At 46.3% G+C, this 14,210-nt stretch overlaps 2 protein-coding genes across 2 annotated transcripts; both read right to left on the bottom strand.

Annotated features, from left to right (window-relative positions):
• Positions 1-3,425: 3,425 nt before the first annotated feature.
• Positions 3,426-5,356, bottom strand: LOC123083161 (putative F-box/LRR-repeat protein At5g41630). Its single transcript, XM_044505304.1, has 3 exons — positions 4,308-5,356; positions 4,086-4,220; positions 3,426-3,985 (listed from the first exon to the last, which is right to left on the bottom strand). The coding sequence occupies exon 1, from the start codon at positions 5,250-5,252 to the stop codon at positions 4,551-4,553; it is 702 nt and encodes a 233-aa protein (XP_044361239.1). The 5' UTR covers positions 5,253-5,356; the 3' UTR covers positions 3,426-3,985; positions 4,086-4,220; positions 4,308-4,550.
• Positions 5,357-9,151: 3,795 nt separating this feature from the next.
• LOC123083049 (pentatricopeptide repeat-containing protein At4g38150) lies at positions 9,152-10,165 on the bottom strand. Its single transcript, XM_044505223.1, has one exon. The coding sequence runs from the start codon at positions 10,101-10,103 to the stop codon at positions 9,294-9,296; it is 810 nt and encodes a 269-aa protein (XP_044361158.1). The 5' UTR covers positions 10,104-10,165; the 3' UTR covers positions 9,152-9,293.
• Positions 10,166-14,210: the final 4,045 nt, after the last annotated feature.

Genomic DNA, 14,210 nt, shown 5'->3' with positions numbered 1-14,210 from the left:
GAGAAAAAATGTATCAATCTGTGAAGTCTTGGTTTACAGCCAGTGATCAATACATGTACACAACTATTCACTGGGAACCCAACACTCCTAGTAAGGGTGTCAACCTTACTAGTCTTGTCTGTTACAAGTATATATGTATTTTGTTGTTGGGAGTAGTGATTGCAAAGCAAATAATAGAACAGATTTTATTTTAAGCAATAAGAAAACGAGTTGACCAAGGTTGTATTTATGAGGATTAATGGACCGGGATCCATAACTTCACTAGCAGCATCTGTCTGTAAAGCATAACATAGGTATGATTGTATCTGAAAACAATCCTATGACTCCAATTTTTGCGGGGATCCAATCCTATGATTCCGATATTACTAAAATGAACAGATCATGTGTGGGATACCTATCCTGGAAAAAAAAGTTACACCTATCATGTTTTATCATCTTCGTGCATAAATGGTATCTCCAATTATTCCCTTAAAGAATATCTCTGATTAACAAAAGTTAGAACGCTTTTCATAAATTAAAAGGCAAAAGGGGGAAAACAAATAAATTAGCATGTACACTCAGCGCGCGTTGCAGCTGGTTACACCCATATCGGCGATTAGCATTATCACAATCACCTGAGGCCCTGAACAAAGTGTGTTAGTAATGTATCACCTTATCTTTGTTCCTCACTCAAAAGTTGGCCGCCATAGATCCTGGCGATAGCTTCTCATCACAATCAGTGACGTGCCAATGTTTCCTAGATCGTCCACCAGCACATTAATTACGCCAAACATATTTTGCCAAAAGAGAGGGTGCTTTGGAGATACTTATATGCCCGGGTCATGAATTATGTTGTGTGGATTAGTGCTCTCTGGGTTGCTTCTTGCATCATTTGGTTATCCACGCCCTTTCTATAATGCCCAACTATTTTTGCATATCTTGGGACCCTCAGTCTTATCTCCCCTGGTTAGTGTCATATGATGCATGCATGCTTGGCTGCTTGCAATCCACGCCGGCGTTCTGTATGGTTCGACTGGTTTTTTTTTCCAGTTGTTTTTTGTGAACTTTGGGTTTGGCTGCGTTCTAGGAGAACCCGTTTCAGTTTATTTATTATTTATTTTCTGTTTTCCCTTTCATTTCTTCTGTTTCTTTTTAATCGGTTCCCATTGTCCTTTCATTTATTTTTTTTTCTTATTGTTTCCTTCTCTTTTCTATACTTTCTTATTAGTAGGTTTTCTTTTTTCAGTTTGAATAAAGGATGGGGTTCTATTTAAATGTGAACACATTGTCCAAAACAAATATCCGACGAACAATCTTTAATACATGATAAAAGAAGTTAAATTACATTATGAGCTTTTTCATGTATCATCAACATATTTAATACACGATAAACATTTTTTTAATACATGATGAACAATTTGCGTACTACGCGATGAATCTTTTGTAACACATTATGAACAACTTTTTGAAATACGCGATAACCAACTTTTTAATTCAGGACAAACATTTACAAAAAAAGATGATGAACAGTTTTTAACACACAATGAAAATTTTCAAAGTGCATTGTGAAAATATTTAGACACATGATGAACATATTTTGAAATTCCCAATAACATCTTTTTAATTGGCGACAAACATATGTTAATACATGACGATTTTTTTAAATGCATGATGAACGTTTCTTAAATTGAGTAAATTTTTAAAAATAGAAATATTTATATTTTAGAATAATTTGATATCCTTATAAGAAGGGATAAACGAATCAACTACTACTTAACCACGAGTTGAGTGAATCCAGATGATTTCAGCCATTAAACCACATATATCATATGTCCCATGGTTCTTCAATGATGTATCATCGCATCATCGATAAATCAGAAACACCATTAATTTTAATTGATTTTAAAACAAAATTAATTGATAGTTGTAGCTGATTTTAGAAGGCAGCGCCGTCGGCATGGCTCAGAGACCCGTGGTGCGTGGAGGTGCCGGCGTGGCGGATCCGGTCTCTAGCTGATGCGACGGCGTGCGTGGTGCGCGTGGCGCGCGCCTAATGCAGAGCTGTGGCGGGGAACCATGGTGGTTCGCAGCTTCGGGTGGTGCACCTCCATTCCTTGCTGGCATGGAGCTCGGCAGGGCGTGGTGGTCGTGATGCGTCCGGTGGCTCTGCTCTTGGTTGGCCGTCAATGGATCTGTTGGCTAGCGATGGTGTTGGGCCGCTCATGGTCTCCGTGAGGTGGGGTTGGCCGCGGCAGTGACGACCTCTTCGTCTACGGCCTGGTTCAGTAGTGGTGGTGGTGTTTGGTGAACTTGCCGACGCCCTTGAGGGTCAGAGGTGTTTGGCAGCTTGGGTGAAGACTTTGTCTCAACTTCGTGTTGTGACCAACGATGGCGGCGGCTACGGCCGTCGTTGACCTTTCTGGAGGCATTGCTGCTTTGCTGCCGCACCCTCCCGCGTGGATTTGACCCTCGTGGCCTCTCCGGGGGAAATCCTTGATCTTGTGTGATCGGACGATGGCGGCGCCTTGGTGTCGTATTCCCTTTTGGGGGCTTTTTCTTTGGAGCTCGGCATGGGCGAGTGGGACCAGTGGATGGCGGTGGTTTTGGGGTTCAGTCTTCTGTGGCAACGATGATGGTGGGAGCGGCGATGTGGCAATGGTTTAGGTAGTGGGCTCTTCTCCGGCGTGTCCATGGGATTGCCTCGGTTTGTTTTGTTACTGTGAAGTCGAAGCTGTGGCGGTGGGGCCCTGTGGTATACAATGACTCGTGCAGGTGGGCCATTCGGTGATCTTCCGTGGCGCCGGCCATGCCCGGTTTTGTCATCCATTGTTCGTCGTCATAGTCGGAGCTGTGTTGTCCGATGGTAAGTGGCTGAGTTTGGCGCGAATCTTCATGCAACTTCACTCAACCTCTACAATGCGGGTTGAGTCGACGACCACCACAGTGAAATTGGAGTCGTTTGCTCAGGGTTTAGGGTTGGCGATGACGCCTCTAGGGGAGGAACGACAACGATGACGCATGTGTGGGGTATCTTGTGTGTGCCGCTCAGCGCTTGTGATGGTATTAGCCCGGTTTCCCGTTAATTAACCAGGCAACTCTCTTGTGCTTAATTAATAGACGGGGCAAAACTTTTGCCTCCGTTTCAAAAAAAAAGAATTAATGGAAATTGTATTAATTGCAGTGAATCTTGGGAACAACATTAACTGCACAAATAAACTTTGAATGGCCTACCTTGATTGCTTTCTCTTCACTCAATCATATCTGACCACGACCAATCTTCAAATTAGAAGTGCGGGAGAAATTTTGTTCATGCACCAATGAGATGCAGTTTACGTTACAGACTCTATGACTGTCAAAAGACGTCGAGCTAGACCGGAGTAGATGAGAAGCAACATCACCAAGGACGACAACTCATATGTCACGAGTTAGAACCTTATCGCGCTGATTGAAACTAGTAAACTGTTAACACAAGCATGCACTGCTGACTGAAATTATAACAAACTAGGTTGCATCCATACTCTTCTTTCAGACATAAGACAGCACAATCTTAAGGTATCAACCAAACCTGCAAACAAAGCAATCAACGGGATAGGGCATTGACAGATCATGGATATGCTTCTGAAAGAGCATCTACCCCATCTACAAAACAACAGTTGCTGAAAGGGTCGGCAATTGACAAGTCCTGGGTATCCACAGAGTAATACCAACTAGAACTTCTTCCAAATTTCAATCGGGCATCTTGAGAAGCTCTATTTTCCACTTCTAGCAGCCTGAGTTGGTCAGTCATCCATTTCTTGTGTATATCAATCTTCTTACACACTACAAAGTTGATTTCCTTCACCACTTCCGCATTCAAAACGAAGAACTTTGCAAATCCAACATCTTCCTCACCACCTTTGTAATTTGTTAGCACCAGTACTTTCAGATGGCTCTCAAGGCAATTGATTGGATCTAGAGGCTCATACTGACGCATATTTTTCACCTCTGCCTTTGTAGAATCGTCCCACTGGGAAGGGCATAATAAACATATGTTAAATATTTTGCTAACTAGGCTCAGAACTGAATATTTATTTTTAAATTCAAAGCAAAGAAAAATGAAAACTCACAATGACATGGAGTTTTTCCAAGCAGGGGAAGCATCTAAGGATGTCAAGAACTGCACCCAAATCAGGGCTAGAGAAATGGAGAGCCAAAACCTTTACACTGCATATTGGGTTTTCCGAGCTGGATGGGATCAATCCCTGAAGGAAACAATGGAGATTAAAAAAAAACACTCTCGAAGCAACAATGCTAGCAGATAAGAGTGTAGAGACTCGTCCTAATGTTACCTGGAAGACTGTATTAGCAATCTCAATTTCTGAAATGCTGGGACACAAAAGGCCCAACACCTCCAATTTAGGCGCCCTAACAACCCGAATAATCTCACCGCCCAAGCCCGGATAACTTAATAGTAACCTTTCAAGGCAAGGGGCCTCCTTAATGAGCAATTCTCCTTTGCCATGAAACAAAGAGCAGATGACGATGATCCTGAGTGTTGGCAAGCTAATGCGGAGGCAAGACACCTCACGAATCTACGAGAGATCTAAGCTATCCAAGACATGGCAGGCAGAGAGCACGTTCGAGAAGACATCGTCGGAGATGGAAACACGCCATAGTTTGAGCTGCTTGAGGAGGGGGAAATTCGGTGAAGGCGCGATCTCCCTTGGGAAATCGCAGGAGGAAATGCTGACCACGACAAGGGTTGATGCTGAGCAGAACACGGACGGTGGCAACGGGCAGCGCTTCTCCTTGTCGGTCTGCTCATGTCCACCGTATTCAAGTAGATCGAAGCCGATGTCGAGCTCCTGGAGGTTGCGGAGGCTCGGGGAATGGAACCAGCTACTGATCTGCGCGGCATCCTCGGCAAACCTCTTTTTGGCCTTGTGGAGGCGGATGAAGCGGAAAGCGAAGCAGCGCGCCGGGCCGGGGAGGTTTGACAGAACCCTGGAGACGACGGAGAGGCGCTTGAACTCGTCGCGGTGAAGGTTGTAGGAGGCGTCGAGGTTGAGAGGCGAGGAGCGCCAGAGGGGACGCCATCGTCGGGCGATGGCCTGCGTGCGGGCGCCGTCCTTGGTGGGGAGGAGGGAGATGATGGTGCCGAGGACGGCGTCGGGGAGGTTGCTGATGAGGTCGCCGTCGCGGCCGCCGTCACGTGGCCGCTTCTGTGGCCTCGACCTGGGCCCAGCGGATGCGCGCCTCTTGCGTGCGGGCGCCGCCGCAGCCGGCCCCTTCATGTCCGGCGAGTAGAAAGACGGAGATCTGAGGCGGGAGCGAGGGTTTGGGGGGTTTCGCCGCGGCGCTTTGGTTCCAAACGATGGCACGGCGGTACGCCTGATGGGATGGGACGGAATGGGGAATCGGATGCGACGGAACGCGGCGACCTGGGATGGAATAATGGCCGTCACGAGCCTGTCTGCTCAGTTTGTGGGCTGGGCTGGGCCTGAGTGTTCCTTGCCGAAAATTGGTATTTTAAATTTGACTGTGACCCCATCAGTTTTTCATTAAAATTTGAATGCCCTTCAAATTAGACTCACAGCAATTACTCCATCCGTTTCGAAATACGTGTCGCTGGAGAGAAAACCAATACAACTACTGTCACATTACGATTTTTTTTCACTTTCCGCTTTACCCTCGTGTCGCCACACCGCTCACTCCCTCGCCTCTCGCCTCTCACTCGTCACTCTTTCCTCTCCCCATCGCCTCTCGTCTGCCACCTCGCCCACCTCGCCGGCCACCATCTCTCCCGTCGCCCCATCTTTCTTCCACCTCCACTCACACCCCGCCACCTCGCCCACCCTGCTCCACTATTCTCTGTCAACTACTCCCTCCGTCCGTGAATAAGTGTACATCTAGCTTTTGTCCCAAGTCAAAGTTTTAAAATTTTGATCAACTTTAAGGAAAGAGTAGTGGCATATATGACATCAAATTGATACATTATGAAACTACATTTCAAAACGAATCTAATAATACTAATTTAGTGCCATAAATGCTGCTACTTTTCTCTATAAAATTGGTCAAAGTTTTAAAACTTTGACTTGGGAGAAAAGCTAGATGTACACTTATTCGCGGACGGAGGGAGTAAAGACTAGTACTTAATAGGAACATTTGGCTCTCAGCCTCAATGGAGGCTTTTTTTTGAAAATTTTAAAATTCAAACACTTTGGTTTCAAAAAAATCAGAAAAAATTTGTGCAAGTAAATAAGGATGTTATGTGTATGTGTGTGAAATTTCAGGATAAAGTACGTTGAATGTGACCTATACAAAAAATACAAAATCATGGTCTGGGAGAATGAATAGTATCATGTGTTAAAAAATCCAGATTTGTCGATGGGAGGGCCCCGTTTTTAGGTTCAGGCCTTTACTGGAGGGAGGGCTCCGTTTTAAATATCCCTTCTAGTGCGTCCAACATTGTCGGTGGCGTGTTGAGGTGTGTCTCCAGCGGATATCTCCTTAGTGGATTTGCTCGATCTGGTCGTATCGTCTACGTTCATGTGTCTTCAGGTTTGATCCTTCCGATCTACGCTACTTTTCAATGGTGACGGTTGTTATTCTGTTGCGCTGATCCTTTGGGGTGTTATCACGATGAGCCTCGAGCTTTTCTTCCTTAGTTATCTCTTGCCTTATCGGTTACCTTTCTTCTACCTCCAGCCACATTAAGTTCTACTCTGCTACAAAGTGTTGCATATGGCTGAAAAAAAACGCTGCAACCGATGAAATAAAAAGCTGGAACCGACGAATAAAAGATCCGGAAACAAAAGCGACGGATTTTTGCGAAGCGATATTTGCTGAAACCAACAGAGTCGGTGCTACAGCCGTGTAGAAAAGATGCTGCAACCGTGGAGGGCGGCGGACAAGAGTCTTGCTGGAAGTACCAACGTGCGATGGAACCAAGAGCTGTTGCTGCAACCGGCAATCACAGAAGCTACAAACTGGTGATCGATTTTGCTTCAGTGGTGACGTGGTGGTGGCACCGACGAGCTTTTTTTTTTTTTTGCTGAAACTAGCACAATTTTTTGCTACTACCGGCTGGCATTTTTATTGCCACCAGCAAACCCGAAGTAGAGTACTTTTTGGCGAGCTCATCGCCGGGGTGCTACGACCGGTGACCGGCGCTACCACCACCAGTGAGGGAGCTGCAACTGCGGGCGGAAGTTGCTTCATGCGTGGATTCAGCGAGAAAAACATGAGAAGACAACGGTGAGGCCAGCGACCGGTGAGCGCACAGGGTGGTGCTTCGAGGCCGGTAGGCAGCTACAAGAGCTGAGAGCAACGAGTGCGATGACCGGTGGCGAGGTGCAAGCGTGGGAAAGAAGACACGGGGAAGGAGACCCAATCCAACGGCTGAACGCGTCCGAATTGGGTGGCTGGGCAGCGACCGGCCCAAATTTGGGCCGGCGCACCAGCCACCTATCGTTGGCCTTTCTTTAAAGTGTCCGCTTAAACCACCGGTCAAATAATAGGGAAGAGATATACAAACAATCCCTAGACAAATACCTAAAGCAACGTTGTGCGCCATTGCAACTTCAAATTAGCAATAGCTGTAGGTATGACAAGTAAGACATACGCGAACCAAACAATACACCACTTCCAAACCCCAGATAGTGAGCTTGAACCTAGTGCTGGTATGCGTTTATATTGTTAATATTTGCACCAAGAATTTTATAATTTCCACATTACGGCCACTTGTTTCTGCAACTTGAGAAAGCAACCAAAATCCTTTCATTTAGACCAAAACCTTGGAAAATGGATCGCCTCCTTAACTCTGCCAGCCCTAACAGCAAATTATGCTGGATAGGTTACAAAGGCAGCAATGATCTTTAAAAAGTCAGTACTAGCATAAATAAAAGAATAAACTGTATTGCTCAGAACGACCCAACTTGAATGCCTTGACTGCACCAGGAAACTCTCAATCTTTAGTACAGTCTTCATAACATAATCTGGTCCGTAGAAATATTTTAATGTGTTGGTGCTATGTTATACTCCCTTCGTCCCAAAATTCTTGTCTTAGATTAGTCTAGATACGGATGTATCTAATCTAATACTCCCTCCGTCCGAAAATACTTGTCATCAAAATAGATAAAAAGAGATGTATCTAGAATTAAAATACATCTAGATACATCCCCTTTTATCCATTTTGATGACGAGTATTTCCGGACGGAGGGAGTACTAACATGACTTGATACATTCGTTTTTAGACAAATCTAAGACAAGAATTTTGGGGCGGAGGGAGTATTTGTAGAAGGGAGTCCATGGCAAAAGGAGTCTAGGATTCCTATTTTGGAAAAAGTTCCATAATGTACAGTGCTAAGACTGGGATGGTCCAGATCAAGTCAAGCTTGAAGAGCAAAGATTAGGGGGAGAATCGTGAAAGTGCTCTTCCGCATGGCTGTGTTCACTTTGGTATACAGAGTAAAAGGGAAACGCTAGCAAGTAAAATACAAGGGTCACTGAGTTACCTATGACTATGAGGCTATGAAAACTATTACCCCTTGTCAAATATTACCATGATAACAAAACCGAATTAGCATTAATTTGTTAGTTAAACCTTTATCAGCATACCATCACGCGGAATACCGATCTCCGGTATATCCAGTGGGTCTATCCCTGATTTGATTATCAAGGATTCTGGTTTCGATGTCACCCTCAATATATTACCACAGAGCTGAAATAAGGCATGAATGAAGATAACACGGTACAGAACAAAGATAAATCCAGTTTACAACACCAAGATATGCTATGTTTATATGTTGAGAGGAAGCATGAAATCTTTGTATTTGAATTTTTGAATCAGATACTTCTTCACCAACGGTTTTGTTCCTGCTGTTGCTGCCACAATAGCTTCAAAATGCGTAACCATAAAGATCATGATAGTGTGTGTCTGGTCATGATAAAAATTATATCCATGTTTATTCATCAGCTTTAGCTCCCTTGGATAAAACAATGCTAGTTCAGAGCAGTAGAGATAATCTTGCACAATACCTATTCTGAAACCTGAATTACTATCATCACTACGATTCTATGATTAATGGGAATCAGTTTCACAACTGATTAAAATGCATGCATCATCATTCAAATGAAAAAAGAAAAACACAACAAACTTCAAACACTAATCATAAGGGAGAAGCAAGCCATGGAAGACAGGATATCAACCCGGTCCTGTGCAACAGACAACCAGTAGACATTTCGATTTCAAGTAGAATCCTGACAAGTTACGAACCAACAATTGGTTATGCAACAACATGTCCTATATTAACAAAACAGTGTGCATACCATTATCACTTTCCAAAGAGCAGGTTCATGACACCCTTGAAGACATGCCCCCGCTTGACGGTGCCGCTGCGCACTGCCTCCTCGTCCAACGTGAACCCCTTCTTCTTCATCATCTCCAGCAGAGCCTTCCCCTCTTCCACCTTGTCCATCCTGACGTGCGCCTCAAAGGCAGCCAGGCACGTCTCCACATTGGGCCGCATCCCACGGTCGAGCATCTCCAGCAGGTACTTGCCTGCCTCTGCACACCGGTCGCTCGCCGCAAGCCCCTTGATGAGCACGGCCATGGTGTACGCGTTTGGCGCTACCGCGCTGGAGAGCATGCGCTTGTAGGTCCGCACGGCGTCGCGCCAGTGGGCGGGGCCAGCATTCGCGTAAGCCTCCAGGACGGCGGTGTGGGCGACGACATCAGGCATGGCGCCCTTATCCTTGATGACCGAGAAGAGAGCCAACGCTTCGTGCGTGAGCCCGTCCTTGGACAATCCGTCGAACATCTTGATGGCATAGTCGGTGAGCCCTCCGGCGCGCATCCGGTGGAAGACCTCCTGAAGGTTGGTGGGGTCGGGTGGGTCGGCCACGGCGGGCTTCTTGCTGAAGGGGTCGTAGGGCGGCGGCAGAATGGGGTTCTTTGCCGGGGATGCCGGTGGAGGTGCGGGGGAACTCTCGTCGTCGTCGGACCAGTCGAAGGAGGCGGGGCTGTTGGTGTTGGGGCTGCGGTTCGGCGGTGGGGAAGCGGTGGAGGAGAGGAGGCGGCGGGCAGTGGACAAGGCGGTGGAGGGGGGCGGACGGAGGAGGCGGCGGACTGCGGCGGTGGCCATGGGGGGAGGGAGAGGCGGAGCACTGCGGCGGTGGTCTGAGTCCGTGGGTTCTACTCTCACAGGGTACCAGACAGACTACCGATCCTTGGACTTGTAGGCCGTCGGATGGCAAGCAAGCACACGGTGGCCGTCGGATCTGGTAGTACAGCCCGGACGCGTGGTGATGATTTTGGTTCAAACAAACAGAAACGCTTGGGCTCAGCCAATTGATCTTTCTGCGTGTGTCGACCCCCTTTGTGATAATTGGACCTGGTTTTGATTCACACAGATTTTTCAAACAAACTCAGCCCGAGACTAAAGATAGGCATGGCATCAAAGATCAAGATGTTTCTATGGAGGTTGGCGAAGCATTCTCTGTTAATCACGGACACTCTAAAACGCAAAACATGTCATTGGTAGATCCTTAAGACATATGCACTCCTGTGTTGCACTATGGCAAGTTTCGTGTAGGCTCTATCCGCTGTGAATCTGGTGGAGAAGATGACTGACAAACAAGAGCCCATGATAGTAAGTTGACGAACGGAAAGTAAATTGTATGCAAGGGACTCAACAAGCATGACCTTCTCGATCGTGAGATCATGAGAGATGACCACCTTGCCAAGTCCCAATACCTTAGAAGATGAGGCGTCACCCCACTCGACATTGGTGGGCATAGATGGAACCTTGTGCACGTCCACCACCAAGTCCTTACTTCCGGTCATATGATTTGTAGCTCCGCTATCGAGTAACCATGATCCCCCACCGGAAGCAAACACCTACAAAAGATCAATGCTTAGTTTTAGGTACCCATTTTGTAATGGGTCCTTTGATATTAGTAACAAGGGTTTTTGAAACCCAAATAGACCATTCAATGTATTCATGAAGAGAACCAACAAATTTGGCATAAACATGCCCATCACTAGCACGGCATAACACATAAGAAGGGTTAAAATCGCCGGCTTTGTTGAGAGGGGTGGCATTGCTCTTCTTGACATTGTTCTTCTTCTCCTCGGGGGCACTCTCTCCCTCCCTCACAAAGGTTTGCATGAGGGGAGGAGGTCGTTTGGTCTTGTCATTCTTCTTCTTGTTCTTGGAGTCGGGCACGTACCCAACCCCTTCCTTGGCCACACCTCCCTTTTGGTTGATCAAGAGATCGTTGAGGTTCTTCTTGCCTTGTATGCAAGTCGCAAGACCTCTCTCAAGTTGCTCCTTCAACTTCGCATTTTCCTCAACAAGATGTATATGCTCACAACACGGGTTAGTAGCATTTGCATTATCAATTAAAACCATATGAGGAAAAGTTGCTTTCTCCTTAGTTAGCTTCACTTGGAGTTGATCATGAGACTCCTTGAGACTAGCATGAATACCCTTCAAGGCCTTGTGGGCCTTGTCAAGTATATCAAACTCCTCTTTGAGTCTAGCAAGATCAACCCCGAGTTTGGCCTTCTCGGAATTTAGCACACGAGAAACAATGAGGACATGATCATAATCTTTCTTTAACTTAGCATGATCAACGTTGTGTGACTCCTCAAGAGCCAAACGAAGACCATGCCCTTCCTCAAGAGCATTGGAAATATCCGAAATCTCATTGTCATAGTCACGACTATGCCCTTCCATCTTAGAGATGGTGTCTTTGTGAGCCTTGATCATGTCATTGGCTTCACCAAGTTATTCCAAGAGAGCAACAAAGTGCTTCTTGGATTTTCCCTTGAATTTGCCCATAAAGGCCTCAAACTCGTTAGCCTCCACATTAGCTCCCTCAAGTTCATTAATGCTATCCGTCGGGGAAGGATGATTAATGATGGTAGTTTTGATGTTGGAGGTTACCTTGTTGGTGGCTTTAGCCATGAGGCACTTGGCGGTGACGCTCTCATTGGGTGAGTCGAAGAGAGACACCCGTGACGTTGTTGCAATGGCAACGGAGGCCATGGCAACCGACTCACCATCTTCATCATCGTCATCATCCTCATTGTACTCTTCTTGCACAACCAAAGCCTTGGGAGGAGTCTTCTTGGTGAAGTTGTTCTTGTTGGGGAATGACTTGGCCTTGTCCTTTCGGATGAGCTTGCCACCATTGTCTTCCCTCTTCTCATACAGGCATTCTGCAACGAAATGACTCACGTTGCCGCAATTGTAGCAAGTCCTTACACGTTGCTTTCCCCTTGTGCCACTCGAATTGCTTTTGCTAAAGTTTGGCCTCGAGTTTTTCTTGCTCCAAAATTGCCTTGAAGCAAGTGCCATGTGTTCATGATATGCATACTTCATATCTTCGGGGTTGCTCTCCTCTTCTTCCTCTTCTTCTTCTTTCACGGTGAGCTTGGCCTTTAATGCTAGGTTAGGCTTCTTTGCCCGTTGAGAACGGAGCACCGCATTGTCGGCGGTCTTGTCCAAAATGTTCATGGCCACAAACTCATCCAACACTTCGCTTGAGGTCAAAGTGTGGAAGTCCGGTCTTTGACGAATGACGGAGGACATGGCCTTGTGATAGGGCATCATTGCCTTGAGGAATTTGCGCTTGATCCAATTGTCATCCGTGTCCTTGCTCCCGTGATCTCGTAGTGAGACCGCGAGTTTGGTTACTCTCCGATAAAGCTCACGAGGTTCTTCATCTTCTTTCATTGCAAACTCATCGGCCTTATCTTGTACCACTTCATAATTGGAGCGTTGAATGCTTGCGCTTCCCCGGTAGAGAGAGACAACACAACGCCATGCATCTTTGGCCAAGGCAAAGGGACAAAGATGAGGTAGGTCTTCGGGTGGAATTGCATCTTGAATGATGAAGAGAGCATTCTCATTGAATTGATTATCCGCGGATTCTCGAGGAGTGAAGTTGCTTGGATCATGCGGATAAAAACCTTCTTCAATGATTCTCCAAAGGTTAGTGTTCATATGATTTAAATGACGTTTAAAGCGGTAAACCCAAGAATCAAACTCCTCATTTTTCACAATCTTAGGAGGAGGACCGGCATGATTCAAATGAGTGGAAGGAATCGGTCCACCATAAACAAGTGGTGGTTCCACATGGGCAAAGATGTCGGTGCCATTCTTACCACTAGAAGAAGGAGCCTTTTCACTAATAGCTTCCCCCTTGTCGGGGATAGCATCCGTCACCTTGTTGGCGGGATCACCCACTTTCAACGGTGCGGTGGATAGTTTAAGCCCCTCAAGAAATTTAGTAAACATGCTCTCAACTTCAGTCATCATGGAGGTTTTCAATGTCTCCAAGGCCACATTGAACTCCTCACGAGAGACCGAGGTTCCCCCATCGCCCGTAGACGAGATAGGATTCACACCGGAGTGTTCCTCCGCACCGTCTACGGTATCAACCATACTCTTTGGACGGTAAAGCCCTTAATAAAGAGACGAGGCTCTGATACCAATTGAAAGGATCGATATGGTTGACTAGAGGGGGGGTGAATAGGCAACTAACAATTTTTAGCTTTTCTTTAGCAATTTAAACTTTGCATCAAAGTAGGTTGTCTAGATATGCAACTAGATGAGCAACCTATATGATGCAACACGAATAGGAACACAAGCAAGCAAGATATATGAAACAAATAAGCTACACAAGTAAAGGCATGAGATAACCAAGAGTGGAGACGGTGGAGACGAGGATGTGTTGCCGAAGTTCCTTCCCTTTGAGAGGAAGTACGTCTCCGTTGGAGCGGTGTGAAGGCACGATGCTCCCTAAGAAGCCACTAGGGCCACTGTAATCTCCTCACGCCCTCACACAATGTGAGATGCCGTGATTCCACTATTGGTGCCCTTGGAGGCGGCGACCGAATCTTTACAAACGAGGTTGGGGCAATCTCCACAACTCAATTGGAGGCTCCCAACGACACCAAGAAGCTTCACCACAATGGACTATGGCTTCGCGGTGACCTCAACCATCTAGGATGCTCAAACACCCAAGAGTAACAAGATCCGCAAGGGATTAGTAGGGGGGAATCAAATATCTCTTGGTGGAAGTGTAGATCGGGGCCTTCTCAACCACTCCCGAGCAAATCAACAAGTTTGGTTGGCTAGGGAGTGAGATCGGGGAAAATGGAGCTTGGAGCAATAATGGAGTTTTAATGGTGGAAGAGGTGAGTCAACGGGGAAGAAGGAGACCCCTTATATAGTGTGTGG

Source organism: Triticum aestivum, chromosome 1A (assembly GCF_018294505.1).
Source record: "Triticum aestivum cultivar Chinese Spring chromosome 1A, IWGSC CS RefSeq v2.1, whole genome shotgun sequence".
NCBI lineage: Eukaryota > Viridiplantae > Streptophyta > Magnoliopsida > Poales > Poaceae > Triticum > Triticum aestivum.
The sequence above is the reverse complement of the archived record's forward strand: the minus strand, read 5'-3'. Positions and strand labels throughout refer to the sequence as shown.